Raw genomic sequence first — 18,051 nt, 5'->3', positions numbered from 1 at the left:
GATTTACTGAATGTGTCAGCGCCGCTTGGTGGTAAAAGCACCGTATTACATCGAGATAAAGAACGCCAGTAAGAAATCCTATTTCTGTACTATACGTGATTTACAACAGTTAATCATGCAAAACTACTTTATTAAAACAGACGAAGTTACATGTTATGTCAACATAGCAGAATCAAAACTCTCATAATGTTATTAATTTGTGTATGCGCTGACGATACATTTTATTTAGCTTTAATAGATAGATATCACATATATGTATCAAATAGTTGTTTTCTGGGAGTAACAAAGATACACAAGTCTTTCTACGTTCAAAGATTCTCGGCATCCTTGCACAAATTCCTCCTCTCAAAGAATATTCATGACAGCCTGACAGATCTGTCACGAGTATTGTGTCATATGCTGACAAGATGGGAGCTACCCTCTCTCGGATGACAAACCCCTCAAGTGCCAATATAGTTTTCTTTTGGTTTAAAAGCACCATGGCATATTAAAATATGGACATTTTCAAAGGCTTGATAAAGTGTATGAAGACAGTGTTTTAGGAAGGCATTGCTTTTGTTTACTTGAACTGCTTATAAAGGATGCAGAGAAATTCGAGACACCCGGGGACTATCCATAAACTTGACTATAGGGAAGAAAATAGTCTACTGTACTTTCTGGGTAGTGAATCGGTAAGCATTCTTTGCAAAGTTCTATATGATTGATGATACAGATTTTTTTTTTTTTTCCATAGAACTATTGCAATGCAGGGCACAAGGCTGATCTATGATAACTGGAATGCGGCCTGTCATTAAGCGATGACCAGTTGTGACTCATTGGTTATTCTTGTAGAGCTAGAGAGTAAATAAAGTTGAAGCTATATCAATATTTGTATGCAATTGTTAGCTAAAGGAATTGTTGCGATTAAAAGCATTCTGAGTGGGTAATAATGTTGAATGCTTCGAAATTATTTTTCCTTCTGTGCTGTCCACATTGTAGTTGCCAGAACTGGCAACTGATCAGTCCTGTCAAATAAAGTGAAATATGTTTATCGTCTGATGGAAAACAACATTAGTAATGCCAGTTCTGTTTTCCCACCAACCTTAGCAGCACCAGAATTATTGCATCAGTTCCTGTTTATTAGTAAATGAGATTTAGATATTTCTGTAAAAATACAACCGTTATCAATCCAAATCACAAACCAGTGCTGATAGAGTAAAGCATTACATCCCCACTAAATGAAAACCTGCTCTATTTAACCATGTTAATTACAGATATCAGGCATGGTCAGTGGTGTGAAGTTTTCTCATTACACAGGAAATCACAATCAAGACAGTTCAAATCACTGCTGAATCACATAATCCAAAGCAAGGCTGTTGCATAGCTCTCTATGGGCTGAAACCTTTAAGCACATCTTTGGCCACATTTACCCCAGACATTTAACCGCAAACATGTTCATGTAGCGCGTAAACCGGTAGATTGGATAGCAGGGGGAATATTTGACAATGTGGGGTTAATATCCTGAGACACTTAAGTTTAGCTTCAGGTGAATGTGAAAGTGTGGGCAGGGGATGAGGGTAAGGAGATGGATGTGGGAGATGACCAAAAAAGATGCACAAGAGAACTTGATGGATTGCCTCTGATTGGTAATGAGACGAGGAGGAGCAGGAGGACTCTTGACACAAACTGTGATCAAGCAGATTAACAGATGGTGAGGAAAAGAAGCACCAGATGTGAGAGAGAGGGAGAAGGACAGAGGCTGTTGTGATTTTAGTGAAGCCAATCTATTTTACATCCAAAAAGAGAATCTAATTTTAGGGATTTTGAGGTCAAAGGTCATGGCGCTGACTCGCCATGGCTGCTGTTAAAGTAATTCAGTCTACTAAAATAATAACTGCACTTCAACAGGAATAAAATATCAATTTGTAGCTTATTTTACTCAATTTAAGTACCCAAAGTTACTGAACTCTCGCTTTTTCAGACAGACAAAGCCTTAAGCCAAGACGAACTTGTCACACACAAAATAAATTTGCATTTGTATGACCACGGTACTGCAACATTAAGATAATGTGATACACTTTAGATACAGATACAGAACAACATGTACAATGTGCTGCTCCTTATAACAGATCAAAGCTGAATGTAGCAGTGTTTGTTTCTTTAGTGTGAATGATTGTGAATCAAGAACACAATTAATCGAAATGTGATACAAAGGTATTTATTTTATCTTGGCAATTTTACATTTTTCATATTATACTACATAACTCAGTGGAGTGTATTCTGTAAAGGTACTGGCTCCATAACCACAGTGAAGGTGACAACCATAAAGGAAAGCATTGTTTTTCTCAGTGCTTTTTCCATTACATTTTTGTCGAAGATATATTATTTTTGGTGAGTTTGGATGATACTGGCTTACAGGCAAAAGTTATAATATATTCAAAACTGTCAAAATGACTTACAGGAATCTAAAAATACCACCACACTAAAGGTGCTATTGGCATAATTAGGACATAATGCAATTGTGGTGGTTTTTACGTAATGGCACAGATGGCTATACAAAGCAATGTTCAATCCAATGCACAACCCCTACATTGAAATACCCTCTGGGAATACTTAGTATTTAAAAGAGTTTTTTATGTCACAGGGTAATGATAATCTGCACATGAGTAAGTTCCCTCAGTCATACATTATGGTCAGAAATGTGAATAGTAAGGCTGACAGGTCAACAATTAGTTCATTTGAACATGTAAGATGATAAGATGACGATAAGATAAACTATTTATAATGTAAATCAAATATTGAAGTTAGTAAACAAGAAACTTGTTACTTTACACTGTCATCAAGGCATCTATGGTCAAATTGATGGAGACTGATGTTATGACACCATTTAATGTAATAAATGTATTTAAGATTTGTTTTCCCAGCTACCTCTATAATAGCTTATAGAAGCATTATTTATTTGCAGCAACAAGAAATGGAATTCGCACTGGCTGTTCAGACGAACATTTGCACATGAGAGAAATGTAAAAAAAAAAGAATATGCTAAATATGTTGCGAACATGGAATGATAATTAGTATCCACACTGCAGAGGGATTGTCAGTGGGCTCACATGAGCCTGCTGATGGCACCAGAGAGGAAATCTTCATAGTTAATTCGAATGTTGCCAGTCATGTTGGTGTCCCTCTGCCTAAAGACCTGAGTCATGCTTTGGAGCTGAGTGCACACCTGGATGAAACGGTCTAGTTGTATGCCAGGTCGGGCTCCTGGCATGGTAAAGCGCTGCACTAAAGTCTCTGAAAACTGGGGACTGAAGTTGTAGCCCATCTGAGCAAGGGCTGAGGGGGGAAACAAGATGGGAATAATAAATGTTTCACAGCTACAGGTGGAAAAGCCAAGATAAACACCAAAAAGTGAGTGACTGTAAATTACAGTCATGTCCTAACATACACAAAGTAGGGTTACCTTGATGTAGCTCCATGCCATTAATAGTTCCTGAGTGGTCTCTGTCATACTGCTGAAACAATGCTCTCCACTGCTGCATAAAGCTCCAAAGTGCTGAGAAGCCGAACAGGTCAATTTGACCTGACCTTGTTTTATCAAACATGTCTAATAGGAAACAGAAAGGACAACATGTTCAGCTGCAGTTCTCTTCAGTTATTGTTTCACATATTATTTATGAAGACACAAAGGTAAATAGCATTTTAACATATTTCCAGCAACCCAATCCTGGCTGGTTCTGGATCTACCTCACACTTTGGTGATCACTTTACTTGGCTGTGGTTGTGTGACTTACTGATCATCATGAGGCAGGTCTCATCATTAAAAGAAGACCAGTTGGAGTTTACAAGTGCTTGCTTTAGCTCCCTTAGGTTGATAAAGCCACTGTGGTCCGTGTCAACGGTCTGAAACCACTGGTATGCCTCTGGACTAACACCCGGAGGAATGTTACCTATAGCAAGAAAACAATGACAATAGTAAAAAGATGATGAGGCTGGGTGCACAGGGAGGAGGCTTTAGATTGACTTTGAACATGCCCATCGATAGAACAGTATTTTCTTTTCACGCTCTTGTTTTCATCTTTCGCGTCTTCATCCTGAATCTGTCTCATTTGATTTATTCATTTTATTATTTCCCATCATTACTTTCTCTACTATAGGAGAAAAGAAGAAGAAAAGAAGACCAAAAAATCATTGGAAATATGATCTCTGCCTCGTTTTAATGCAAAATAATTTCTTTAGAGAGTGAGGGAGATGAAGAAAGACTCTTCTACTGCCAAACTTTGATCATAAAAAAGCCTGTGCTGGGGTCATTCTTTTGCCTTTGGTGTTCAGAAGGTACTCAATTAGAAAACAAGAATAAACTTTAAATCAAATTGTCAAATACAGTTCCAACAATTTTTACATCAAATACAGTATTATCATGTTACTTGCTGGGAGAATGCTTGGAGATGAAATTTGTATCAAAAGAAACAATAATTATATTGATTCAAAATACAGATTAGTGGCACCCGTAAGCAATATCTAATAATTCCACTGTGTTTTACTATGTATTCCACCAGAACAGGTTTCCGGGAATTAATGAAAGCAGTATTCTAAACCAGTTAATCTCCCTGCAGTCTGTAAACTGGTTGATATACTGCTAAAGAAAACCTTACATTGCACACCCACACACACACACCCACCCACACACACAGCATTTTCAAAGGACACAGTTTGAGGAAAAAGGCAGACGCAGAGTCAAAGGTTGAGAAAAAGTCATCAAAGGAAGAGATAGGTGATAGTGCTGGTGCAACAGAGCATTACCTGAAGACATGAATAAACACAGAGGAAGTAATAGAAAATAGGGTGTTAGATGATGGAAGAACTGGAGGGAGGGCTGAAACTCAACCCTGTCTCTACACAACTGTAGGGAATGCAAGTCATTTTCTATCCATCATCTCACTGGAGAGCAAGAGGCAGGAGGAAAACGAGAGAGACACAACAATAAAGGGGAACGAGAATCTATCTGCACTCTCCTTCTGTTCAAGTCCCAAAGGTAACAGGTACTACAGGTGCTTACACAGCTACAGTCTCATTTATGTACCTGCAGGAGCATTGTGTCCATAAGGTCCTCCATAACCTCCATAAGACCCACGAGGTGCACCCCCTGGTCCAGGGCCATATTGTGCTCCCTGACCTGGGACTCCATAACCGCCATAGGGACCTCCTTGTGGACCTGCCACACCTCCATATGGAGCCGAAGGGTTGGCCCCGTAGGGACCACTGCCTCCCCCATATGGAGCACGTGGTGGTGGGTTGCCTCCTCCTGGATAGCCCTAAAGTGATAAACAACAACAAATGGTTCTTCCACCATTACATTTATTCAAATTCTACCGACAAAACCTGTAATTACTGTAGATTGTTAAATATGATATTTCCTGCACAAAGGTGCAACACTGAAAGTACTTAAAACCTACAACGACGTTGTTTCAGAAAGTACACTCAGCCTACTTTAACTTCTCGATTAAACAAAGCAAATCTGCCCTTGCCAAATAATGTTCTAAAACATACACACATCTAGATAACTAAATTTAAAATGATTATGGTAATGATCACTACTAGAAACTAAATATCTGTAACAAGTGGCAGCAGTTTGACGTTAACGTTACATTGTAAACACACCCTGCTAACCATAAGTTAGCAAACGAATGTAGGCTTAACACTGATATGACATAAACCACTAGTTACGCATAATGCAGTTATTCAACAAGATGTATATTTTGTTATTATTAGACCTGATCGAATTTGACAAAGTACAAAGTATATCGGTACCTGACCGTAGTGGTAACTCATGTTTGACGGGCTGTTTAACTTCCTTCAACAAGAGCTGTTTCGGTCGGGCGGTAGCGATTGGTGCATTTCCGGGTCTGTCAAAAACTGCACCCGCGTTCTCCGCTTCTGATTGGATAGCGGAGTGGAAAGGCGATGACGACACATTCCATACGAATAAATCACTGTGTCCGTCACTTTGCTGCATCCCGACTTACTCACTCAGTAAATGTGATCGTGTTGAAAACTTGGAGTGGATTGTTGACTTCCTAACCATCGCTTTACCATAATATTATTTCAGTGTTTGTTTCAGTGTTTTCATTTTCTTTTTCGAAATGCGTTTTCTCTTTCCTTGTATACAGACACATTGCTAACATAGCTGTACATTTTGTCATTTAACCTATGATAATTTTGAATACACTTTCACACACACTGAAATTGTAAAATATTTTTATTATTCATAACAATACAAAATGAGCCAAAAATAGTATCTAAACACTTAGTTTGTTCTTACAAAATAGTCTTTAGTATAAAACATATTTGGCATAATTAACCAGTGGGTACTTCATGTAAAGTTGGGTGCAAAGGTTTGCATCCCTTTATTTGGAAATGGCAATGTGCATCACAAATTAATAAAATCTCATTTTCAATTCATTTATTAAGAGGATGCAAATTTTTGCACTAATATAATTTTCGTTATTTTACTTTTATGCATTCATTTACTGTTTTTGTTTATTTTGATGATAAAAGAACATCTGTACTATACCTGAATTCAGATTATTTTCATGTTAAGTTTAGTGTTTGCATTCCCTGACATGCCAGTGTGAGGGAATGAAAACTTCCACACGAAACTGTTAATACTTTTATTTTGCAAATCTGATGAGTGTGAGCACACAAAATGTAAACAGGAGCCAAGAATAAAGAGCATTTGCTTAATATACTCTTATAATGGAAATAAAGTAATATAGATAATAGATCTTTTATTACTGGTCAATATTATTGTGTTACCCCTGCAGAAAGTGCTCTGAGTGCTTTCCATTTTTATGCACTAGGAGGCAGTGTGTATTGAAAGAAAAAAGCACACACACACACGCACGCACACACACACACACACACAAGCTTCCCCTCGAAAACAAACGGCAGCAACAAAAGGCCTAAATTCCTGTTAGCTGAGGATTTAATTTGCATGTATACATTTTGCAAGGTCCTGCCTTTATTAAAAAATATTAAAAAACACTGTCACAGAAAGCATTGAGTTGATGGATTTTTCTTTGGTGAGTATTATGTATTGATTTGCGTGTCGGGCTGAGTGACTCCGTTGTTTAGTTTATCTACACTGCTGCAATCTTTTCTTCTTAGCCCCTTCTCGAACTCAGTGTTAGTGAGGTTCTGGGTAGATGCAGTAGGATCCACTCTAATTTTTCGTCTGATCTCTGACCTGGATTGTGTCAGTGGCGTTACTTCACTGTGCCCAGTAAAGGCTTTCTCAACCTTTATCAGAAGGCGTTTCTCGATGCGTTTGCAGATTAGATAAACAATCTCACAGATACACATAAATATGCAGAGAGCAGAGGAGACCACCATGAACAGAGTAAAAATCTTCTTTTCTGTGGGACGAGATATGAAGCAGTCCACCGTGTTGGGACATGGGTCCAGAGAGCACTTGGACAGACGGGGCATGTCGAAACCTTTGTAAATGTAATGAAGGATGTAGAGGAAGCCGGCATCAAAGGCCACCTTGCAAATCAGACTCATCTATGAGAAGATTAAAAAAAGGTTAAACTGGGAGAAATACTTTGTATGACATATAAAATAAAAGAGAAAAATGTTCATCAAACACTCTGAAGGTGATTTCACTGTAACAATCAATTTTTGACCCAATTCAGGCTTTTTAATAAAAACATACTCAAAAGATGTACAAGACTTATTAAAGCATCTTCCTGATTGGGCCAAGAGGTGCAAAAAAGTGTTAAAGTTAATTTTTCTCATGATCAAGACAGGTCAACTCCTACATAATTACACACATGTTTTCTGCGCCACTTGTACACAGTAGAAACCCATCAATGTCAATTTTTCACAATGACCAACTTTACTGTCTATAGCACCAGGCATAATCTCTGTTCTTACCAGGTACGTCCACCACAAGCCCCCACGTTTCCTCCCAGGGTGGGAATATAAGTAGACACCTTCGTGCAAGATGTTGTGCTGCATGTTCTTCTTCTCCCTATACTTGACATGCCCGACCACCATCAGTGACGGGCAAGTGGCGAAGATTAGCTGCAGGGCCCACAGGCGGATGGGGGAAATGGGGAAAATGTGATCGTAGCACACGTTATTGCAGCCCGGCTGAGCTGTGTTGCAGATGAAATCCTTACTCTCATCACCCCACACCTGCTGGGCTGCCACCACGAACACCAACACCCTGAAGAGAAAGACCATGGAGAGCCAGATGCGGCCAAATGCGGTGGAGTATTTGTTAACTCCACTGAGGACTGCCTGAAATGCAGACCAGTTCATCGCTGCTGAGTTAGAGGGGGAGGAGGGGAAGTGGGAGGCTGTGGAAGATGAAAGAGCTCTTCAGTAGACCAGGTGGGATTGGTGCAATTGGGTTCTTCACCTTGAGCAAAAGAAAAAGAAACAAGAAAAAACAAAGTTTGTGCATAAAACATTTTCACCAACACATTCCTTTGCTGATTCCTGTTTGAACAGAGCCACCTCTTAAATACCGGCTCATTATCCATAAACAAGTGAATCTTCACTATCTCTTTGCTGAAAAGGCAAACTAATACTCCCTCTGTAATCTCAAATGCCTATTGCAGTCTTCAAAGGACTGCTTAGGAATAGCATTTCATAAGAGAAGTTAGAGTACTGATCTAACTCGACTGATCAGCTGTAAAAGTTTTTGTAAAAAGTTTCCTCTATGGTTTGTTGTCTTTGGGCGTTCTTTCAGAATTCTTGAGCTGCAAACGTCTGTGTATTTACTTTCCGGATGTTTCAATAAAGTGGCAGGTTGTAGGAGTGTGCATTCTACAGGATCAGAATACAATAGATATTCAGAGATTTTTGAGAGGTCTGAAGTGTCAAGTGTGATTGTTAGGTAAAGTGCAAATATTTTACACTCTTTACTTAACTGTTATGCTACACAAGGGCAAAACAGAAAGGAATGCTTCTGTTATACATTTACTTCTCATCCTGATGAATGCTCATGGCCTGACAGTGAACAAGTTAGATAAGAGCCTTCTGTCCACTGTTCCATTTCAATTCTGTCTGGTCTAATCCTGAGTATTCGAGTTTAGAATCACTTTCCCTTAGCATTTCAGCATTCACTGTAGACATATTGAGCTGTCAAATCAGATGTTATTTTCTCTCTCATCCAGTATTCCTAACTATTAAATTACACAGCATAAAAAGAATTACAATGTAGGCTACTGAGAGCCAGACACATTCAATCACTGCTGATGTTACCTACACTTTATCTTTCCTTCTAAGTGGATAACACAAGCAAAGGTATTAATCTTTAAATATGTCTTAGCTTGTGACTTTGGTACTGTGATATTCCTGGGTTCTTTAGGAAAAGGTTGGGAGATTTGTTTTTGTTTTTAATCCTAACGCATGTCATCTTTTAAAATATTTATATACAATAGAGGAGCTTGATAGATTCACAAACTATGTTTGGCCACAAAAAGGTCACTCTAACATAAGTGCATATACAATATGATTCATTGGTTTCGCACAAACACATATAGCGCATGAGATTTTTCTCACAATTGCACACAAAATGCACAAAATGCACACACATAGACAAACTATGAGGTGACATTCAGCCAAAATAGGAAAGAAAACCCCACAGACGACAATATGTCTTGTCTCTGCGAGATAGCAAAGCTGGACCACAATTTGTTTTCTTATTTGCTCTAGATTGCAGTGTTGCCTTCCCTGCCGACAGCAGCCGGCCTCGTCTATCTCTTTGCAATGTGTTTGTCTTTCACTTTGTTGTGACAGATGACATGTATCATGTTTTCTCAACTACGAAACAGCTGGTTATGTGATGCATTTGATTTCCAGCACGATGCAAATACAGATTGAGTGCATGCTCCTGGCTTTATTTAGAGAAAATGTGCTTATAATCAACAAGAGTAAATATTCTTACCATCGTGCAAACATTTTAAGTGTTAGATGCGGTCCAATTGTGCCAACATACTCTAATTATTACGTAGACAATATCCCATGCGTGTGAATTCCCTTGACAGTCCAGGTTTCCTTTTTGTCTACAGCATTATTTGCAACTTTGTAAATCTAACGACCTTATCTGAAACAGGGATGCGACCTGTGACTTGCTCTACAGGTTGGACTAGTTTTAAATACAATTTTAATCTTTTACCTTCTCTGTAGAAGCTAATGTTTCTGGTTAACAAGTAAGGGTTGAAGTTCACGTTTGTGGCTTTTTTCCCTTCTTTCCAGCAATGCTTTTCTTTCATTTTTCCTTATTCTTTCTGCCTGTTTTGAACATCTCGTCATTTTAACTTCAGCCTAACTTTCTTCCATTTTTTAAGCTAACACAGATCAGCTGGTGGAGCTGAGCAATATTCTTGTCCACTTTCTTACAATATTTTTTTCCTGTGGTTTCTTTTGTAGCGTTTGTCTGAAATGAAACTGAACTTAATCCACATTAAGCACATTTCTTAGTCCAGAAATTCTTATAACAATGGAATAGCAGCTTACCTTATAGAGAATCCGCGTAAAAGAGATGTTTCCTTACTGGCTCGTGTGTTCTAACATGAAATAACTTGATCTCACCTGGATATGTTGAGGCAGTTGGCTTTGAGTTGTGGATTAACTGGAAGATGGGTGTGGCATCAAACATATGTACATACATTTTTACAGTCCAACACACTCCACTCATACTCAGGTTACCTGAGTAAGAAGGAAAGTGAAACAATGCAGTAGTTGTAACAAAGTATTTGGATGTTAGTCAAGATATGTGATAATGAAAGTCAAAGCAGAACGTTTATATGTCAAGGCAGGTGACTACTACAGGTGCAATGCAGCTTTTCTAATGCAAATCATCATATTTCCATGCAAAATCTAATCTGTGAGTCAGTGTGGGCATTTTGGTCAGCTTGGATCTGCTAGTTTCAGACATTTACCTTTAAATCCCACTCAATGTCTCAGCCTCATCAGTTGCATTTATATTAATATTGTACTGTACACTTATTGTTCGTGCACAGAGAGACTATTTTCAGGTCACCTTCTTGATCACACAAAAGAAAAGTATGATAAATATTTAAAGAACAGTTTGGAACCAAAAGTGAAAGTGTTTTTCAGTTACTGTAAATAATAAGCGATTTGCTAACCTTGTATCCAAAAATATCTATTTTTGTACAACTAAATTGCAAATGCATATACATATTTGTAAAGAAATGTATTTGCTTCTTGAATTGACAATTAACATAAATGACAAGTCTCAAATATATAATGTTGCCAGTCAACATATTCCTTTGTCTGACTGGATCGGTATGAAGCTATTTGGGTCATGCTTAGACATTAACAGTGCCAGACAAATATTATTGATTGAACAGAAAAAAAATCCTTTACATAAAGGTTTTATTATCCTTGACCTTCAAATAAAACCAAACTCTTTCTAAAACCCTTACAAAAGTGCCTTTCTTGTCTAAACAAACTCAGATCTGTTCCAACCCAATATGTTACGACCACTGTTGACTAGATTAAAGGCTTTCCGATTGTCCCTTCGGGTGTCTCACAGCGGAATGCGTTCCGCATGTTGGCATGAGTTTTTACGCCGGATGCTTTTCCTGTCGCAACCCTTCCATTTTATCCAGACTTGGGAATGGCACCAAGGTGGCCCTTGGTGGCTGGGTGGGTCCACAGCTTGTGGGATTTGAATCCACGGCCTTCTGCATCCCTACTCTATGCTCTACCACTGATCCACAAGGCCCCCTTGTTATGACCGTTGTTAACTAATTTTTTATAAATATAGTTTATTTAAAAAATGTTATTCTCTAATTTCATCTTCAGGACAGTCCCTTTTGTCCCTCAGCAAACCATTTTAGAAGTTTTCATTATAAAATGTACATTACTCACAAGCCCAGCTCTGATTGGGTGGAGCCAGCCAATGAGAACATGACACTGAACGACATTATCGTACCTTTAGCACAGAAGTTGTATTCATTCATCTTTGTAAGAGAAAGAAACAAACTGGATAACTTTAGTTGTTTTAAAATTCATAGGGTAGTTAGTGTGTATAGCACGCATCCAACATTTTGCCTGCAATGCAAACTTTCTTTACACAAGTTATGTATGCTCCCCCTACCACTCTGTACACCCTCCGTGACGCTCCGGGCAGGGGTAAGCTTATCCTTGTGATTTCAGTTGGGTGTTGGGTGTGACACCACAGTGGTCACAGCTATAACACCACTTGCTCACAGATTAAAACTTATGAATATCTTAACACAGCAGAAATGAAGTTCAGTTATTTGATGGCACAGGAGGACCACCACCATCTCCTTAACCAACCTCGAAGCTCATTTTGCTTTCCCATAATAGTGTACCAGCTCTTTAATTGATGAAATTTCATTCATTCAAAAATTGCACATTACACCACAATGTAATCCATCCAGTGATTACATCTACCAAACCATTATCACATTTGTGGCTTGGTTGCACTGGAACATAATTTTAGGAGACAGTGTTGATATGTTGGATGAGTATGAGATAAACAACACATACATGTATTTACTGTATGAGGATGTGGAAAACAAACATCAAATAATTAGAAAATGGTCACACTTTTGTCACTGTGCAAGCCAGAAAGAAAGATGGAGACAAAGTAAATGAGCAGTCAACTTCAGGGTAGATCAGATCTGCCAAATTAATTTTAGATTGATTGTACCTTGCTTGTAATTTAAAATGCCAGTTTGCACATTTGGTTTCTCTTTTTACATAATATCAGTCAGTCCTTTTTAAAAGATGTCAGACTGTGCATTGCTTAAAATAGAGCACTCAGCACAAGGTTGGATTCTGCAATAAATATTATACTATCTTGCATTAAGAAGAAGCAGAAAGGAGGAAGATCAGAATGAGATAAAAGATGAATGCCTTGCTACAAAAATATGTTATGCCTCCCACTGGCCTCTAGAGAATGCTGATGCTCTATCATGTTATTAGTTTCATTTTTATTTTCTCACGCACAGTAAATGAGAAAGGGGGGCTGGGGGTTGGGGGTAAGAAGAGAGAAAAAATAAGACTTAATTTTGCCTATTAAAACTAAGCAGCCACATCATCTATGCAAAAGAAAAAGGCAGCCAAGATCTAAGAAAAGCCACAGAGTTGCTAGTCAGTGGTGCTGATACATGTTATATCTATTTAATTGTACTCAGTGACACGTTTCATATTTAAAGCCTTGTGGTGAGACTAAAGAAATAATAGTTGCACGTCACGACTACAGCCTAACCTCACCTCATCAGGAGTGTCTTCAGTTAGTCGTCCATTTCAGCACACTGAGTATAAATGCACACACGGAGCCAGTCAGACTGATTTTTTTTTATTAATCAGTCTGATGAACTAAATGAAATGGGACCGTTGCTCATTCACATCCATTGAGCTTAAGCAATGTGGAACCAACATAACATGTGGACATACAGTATGTGCATATTCCCAACTGATCACAGCTGTGCCACAACACCTTAAAATCTTATTTACACTAGGTATGTTTGTGTGGTTGGCATGAGGCTGATTCTGACTTCCACCTCCCAGTAACCCTGCTAGGTTCCTATACAACTGGTTTTGCAATGCGTTGTATGTTTGCGTCAATATTTCTTCATGATAATAGAAGTGGTTACTGCTGTTGCCAGGAAATGATGCTGGTTGCCCTCTGATGCCAGCAACATGGACTGGGGGTTGTTACTAACACAAAAAATTAGTGCGTGTCCATTCTTGCAAGACCTTGACCACATACAACAAGATCAGCTCTCTGACTCACTTGCTCAGGTGAATTGAGATACCTAGATTTACTGGTCTGCACTAAGTTTTAAAATGACAGAATTACAGTTACTGTTACCAAATTTTAAAAAACACTGCTCCTGGATTTTGATCAAATATAGTTTAAAAAGTTTCCTATGACTCATTCACAACAATCCCTACATTGTAGTAATTAATGTATAGAACTCATTCAGACCTAATGGCAATGACCATATATATTATTGGTTGTCAGTTGTTCAATTAATCATCTCAAGGCCCTTCACATAATAAGTCATGACATACAGAATTATTGAGAAAAGCAAAAAATTCCCCTTGAGCAAGCCCTAGGCAACGATAGAGGGAAAACTCCCTTCAATTGAAGAAACCTCCATAAGAACAAGGCTTAGGCTTGTCTGACTAGGGTTATTGCAAAGTGGAGAAAGAAAAGAAAAGAACAGCAACAAGATTTAACAGTCAAAACACTGCACAGTAACCAGTAACTGTACATTTGGAACATAAAGCTCCAAAGCCAGGGATAACTGCAGAGAGGCACAGAGAGAGAGAGACAGACAGGGAGAAGTACAACTACTGTATCGGAGATAGAAGACATTAAATTAATAATGTGCAATTGTGACCAATAAACACAATGCATGGGGAGGCGCCCCAGTGCATCACGAGGGACCTCCAGTCTACATGTATAGCAGCATAACTGAGAGCTGGTTCAAAGTCACTGAGTCAGCTCTAACTAAGCTTTATCTAAAACGAGTTCAAGTTTTAAGCCTGGTCTTATAAGTAGAAAGGGTATCTGCCTCCCAAATCTGAAATGGAAGCTGCTACAGGCTCTGCCTTCATTCTACTTTTTAAAATTGTAGGATTTACAAGTAGACCTGGACTCTGACATTGTGGTCTATTAGGATACTGCTATACTATGGGGTCTTTAACATATGATGGAGCTTGACCATTATTGGTCAAGTGTAAGGAGGAGGGTTTTAGATAATATTCTGGATTTTATGGGGAACTGACAGCATGGTAGTGGCGTGGTTAAAGCTGCTGCCTCACCTATTTCAGCATTACTAGGCAGAACGCTCCTAATTTTGTCAATATTCCAAAGGAAGCCGGTTCTAAAGATGTATTTTATGTGGATTTTAAAGGACACATCCTGGTCAAGAAGACCTCTGAGGTTCTGCATAGTGGCACTGGAGGCCAGAGCTATGCCACCAAAAGTAACTATATGGTTTAAAAGCATATTTTTGATAAAGAGATTTTAAGGCTGAAATACAATAACTTTAGCTTTTTTTTTGTCTGAATTTAGAAGTAGGACATTACTGGCTATTGAAGCATTTACAGTATGTTTTTTAGGCATGATTGAAGTTTGACGAAACCAGTTGTTTTATCTGGTTTAATAGATAAAGATAAATGAGTATCATCTGTGTATCAATGGAAGTTTATGGAGTGCTAATAATGTTGCCTAAAGCAGATATGTACAAAGTTATGCATGACACAAACAGTATCAGTCCTGAAAAGATCTTTGTCAAACTCCATAATTTACTTCTGGTTCTTGGACTTATCATAATTAACATGAACAAAATAGGATCTATGTGATTTAAACCAACCTAGTGCAGTTTGTTTAATCCCAATGACTTGTTTCAGCCTCTGAAATCAAAAGTTGTGGTCAGTGGTGTCAAAGGTTGCTCTAAGATTCAACAGTATAAGTGAATCATCCAAGAGAATTGGTTAGTGACTCTCTGCAGAGCTGTTACTGTATTATGATGTACTCTAAATCCTAATTAGAAATCTTCTACCAAATTAATTCCTGTGCAGGTTGCTCAAATGAACCAATAACTGAAGTTACTTAAACACGATCCATGAGGAAAAGCCAGCTATCTGTGAGAGTCATGGGGTTTTTCTGGAATTTTCTATCTAGTAGTTACAATTGTATTTGTAAAGAAACTCATGATGTCATTGCTGCTGAGATTTAAGGGAATCAACAGAGTTATAACTCTGTCAGCTTTGCTACAGTTCTGCAAAGAAACTGGGGGTTGTTTTTAATTTCCTAATTTCCCTTATTAATGATGATTAACATGCTGTTCTGGATAGTTTCCTTAAACTATCTTTCCAGTCTAAGTGGGATTCTTTTAAATTAGTAGAATGCACTTCCTTTTGGGTTTGTAAATTATGCCATGGAGCTAGTCTCCTCTGATTCACTGCTTTCTTTTTCAAAGGGGCAACAGTGTCAAGTATCATACACACTGAGACTGCAGCATTATAAACAAGATAATCGACTTTTATACCAGTAAGTTTGGGGGGAAATATTTATTTTTGAGAAAAACAACAATTGAATCTAACAATGAAATGCTGTGGTGAGGCTCTCAACATCTATATGAATATTAAAGTCATCCAATATAATGATACTGCAAAGAACTAAATCAGACAGAAAGCCTAAGATTTCAAGCTTGGGTGTAAAAGGGTAAAAGTAAGTGTAGAGGCGATCTTACTCGAATCTGACGTTCCATCAAATATTTCACTTCAGACATCGTTTTATGATGAACATTGAACATTTATTGTATTTGCTTCTCAGCTTAGCCGATGATGGATCAATTGTACAAACAAGTTTAAGTTCAGTAATCTCACAAGCACGTTCACAAACAGTTTCATCAAACAAGTTTTTCAAAGTACTGGCTGAACTCACAGAACTCGGTAAGAAACCGTGTGCCTCCACAGCTACACACTGAACCTTTCTCTTCTACCTTGTTGTGGTCGTCACCGCCTTGTAGTCAGTCCCTGTGCTCCAGTTACCGGGTCATGTCTGCTCCCTTCAGTAGCTGAGCTGAACAGCATCTCTTGTAACAAAACGTTTTACATTGCATTGTTCCCTTGACCACTGGACAACAAACTTAAAAAGGCAGCCATCAAAGGCAACTATCAAAGCTATACATAACACAACACACAATGCAGTACAGTTTGGAATACACAATACATACTACATAAAACAAATAACACCTTGGGTTGGCTCATACAGTAAGGATCTAACTAGATAGAGCGCATTTTAGCGGCCTGTGTGGCTTTTTGGTAATTGTTTCTAATGAGAGCGAAGCGTTCGGCATGTTTGCTTTGTGGTAGAGCACAGCTCACATTTCTGAGTTCAGTAAAAAAAAGTTTAACTCTGAGCAGGAAAAGCACCCATTGCCCCAGCAATTTTTTTTGTTTGCTATGTTGATTAATCCTTATGTCATTTCAAAATAAGGGGATGCAATCTTTTGCATCTAATTGTAGGATTTAGGAATTTTGGGGGGGTGAAAGATGTAAGGACACTGCAGAGAGGCACGTAGGTCTGGATCTCTGCACCTCTGGGTTGTCATGCTTTAGGTTGTCCAATAAAGGTGGATAAGAGAGCTGCAATATCTAAAGTAAAATGGATGCCATGTCTCCCAATCAGCCAAGGTTTTCCCAAAAAAGTTTTGCAGTTGTCAGTGTAACCCCTCGTTTGGTGGACACCACCTGGAAAAGCAGTGGTTGAACAATGACATGCAGAAACACATGTCATCCATTGGTCAGATTTTGCAGGGGTGCAGAGAAAATGAAGTTAAGCATAGCTGAGAAGGTACCCATACTTAACAACAGACAAACTGCCAATACAGCTGGTTTAATTAAGTGCAGACTCACCAGACACTCTATTGTATGTATCGTATTTGCCTCCACTTTACTATGCATTCCACATAACACAAGCCAGGACAAGCAAAGCAACCTCTTCTTGCTCTTCTCATTATGTGGAGGAAAGCAGAAGACACCTCGATGATTCATTCATGACCTAAATGAACTCTAAGTTACAAAATCGTCCCCCCACACCCTGTAAACACTTGAAATATATTGAATGGCTGCATTTCGCACAAGCCTCTTTCTAGAATCCATTGCTTATTCTCCAGCGTACCTACCTGAATACAGAAAATATCACTTTTCCAAAAATAATTCAAAAAGTTTTGGAGGCGAAGTGCATATTTTTGCCTGAAAGGAGTGTGATTCAGAGTTCTTTTCAATGAGAAGATATCTAAAATAAACTGAAAGGAACCCAAGTCACTCACTCTTGTGAGTCAGCAGAGCAGACTGATAACAATTCAAGGCCTGCCTAATAATGTCAGTTCACAAGGACTCTTACTACGTAAAGAATGAAAAGCAAGCTTAAGAAGAGTATATCACTAGATGTTTTATCCATAAACTACCCAGAAGAACATGTTTTAGATAAGGGTGGACAAAAAGCAACCTTTCTCCAAATGCTTCACAAACATGCAG

General features: G+C 38.4%; 2 protein-coding genes across 3 annotated transcripts; both read right to left on the bottom strand.

Annotated features, from left to right (window-relative positions):
* Nucleotides 1-2,181: 2,181 nt before the first annotated feature.
* pef1 (penta-EF-hand domain containing 1) lies at nucleotides 2,182-5,920 on the bottom strand. Its single transcript, XM_067505610.1, has 5 exons — nucleotides 5,791-5,920; nucleotides 5,063-5,294; nucleotides 3,774-3,929; nucleotides 3,443-3,586; nucleotides 2,182-3,315 (listed from the first exon to the last, which is right to left on the bottom strand). Exons 1-5 carry the CDS (start codon nucleotides 5,809-5,811, stop codon nucleotides 3,086-3,088), a joined length of 783 nt encoding a protein of 260 aa, XP_067361711.1. The 5' UTR covers nucleotides 5,812-5,920; the 3' UTR covers nucleotides 2,182-3,085.
* Nucleotides 5,921-6,220: 300 nt separating this feature from the next.
* gjb9b (gap junction protein beta 9b) lies at nucleotides 6,221-10,709 on the bottom strand. 2 transcript variants are annotated; one of them, XM_067505586.1, is made up of 3 exons: nucleotides 10,510-10,709; nucleotides 7,915-8,404; nucleotides 6,221-7,542 (listed from the first exon to the last, which is right to left on the bottom strand). In XM_067505586.1, the coding sequence occupies exons 2-3, from the start codon at nucleotides 8,302-8,304 to the stop codon at nucleotides 7,069-7,071; spliced, it is 864 nt and encodes a 287-aa protein (XP_067361687.1). In that variant the 5' UTR covers nucleotides 8,305-8,404; nucleotides 10,510-10,709; the 3' UTR covers nucleotides 6,221-7,068. The 2 variants fall into 2 exon arrangements, with proteins under 2 accessions (XP_067361687.1, XP_067361698.1); XM_067505597.1 differs by having other exon boundaries at nucleotides 10,585-10,709.
* Nucleotides 10,710-18,051: the final 7,342 nt, after the last annotated feature.

This window comes from Channa argus, chromosome 1 (assembly GCF_033026475.1).
Source record: "Channa argus isolate prfri chromosome 1, Channa argus male v1.0, whole genome shotgun sequence".
Taxonomy (NCBI): domain Eukaryota; kingdom Metazoa; phylum Chordata; class Actinopteri; order Anabantiformes; family Channidae; genus Channa; species Channa argus.
The sequence above is the reverse complement of the archived record's forward strand: the minus strand, read 5'-3'. Positions and strand labels throughout refer to the sequence as shown.

What these genes read in the sequence shown, in the direction of transcription:
- pef1 (XM_067505610.1), bottom strand. Translation starts at nt 5,811, where the DNA reads ATGAGTTACCACTACGGTCAG. An exon ending in TGAGTTACCACTACGGTCAG is followed by an intron (nt 5,295 to 5,790) that starts GTACCGATATAC and finishes TTATCACTTTAG; the next exon opens with GGCTATCCAGGAGGAGGCAA. An exon ending in TGGCATGGAGCTACATCAAG is followed by an intron (nt 3,316 to 3,442) that starts GTAACCCTACTT and finishes TTCCCCCCTCAG; the next exon opens with CCCTTGCTCAGATGGGCTAC.
- gjb9b (XM_067505586.1), bottom strand. Translation starts at nt 8,304, where the DNA reads ATGAACTGGTCTGCATTTCAGGCAGTCCTCAGTGGAGTTAACAAATAC. An exon ending in GCTTGTGGTGGACGTACCTG is followed by an intron (nt 7,543 to 7,914) that starts GTAAGAACAGAG and finishes ATCTTCTCATAG; the next exon opens with ATGAGTCTGATTTGCAAGGT.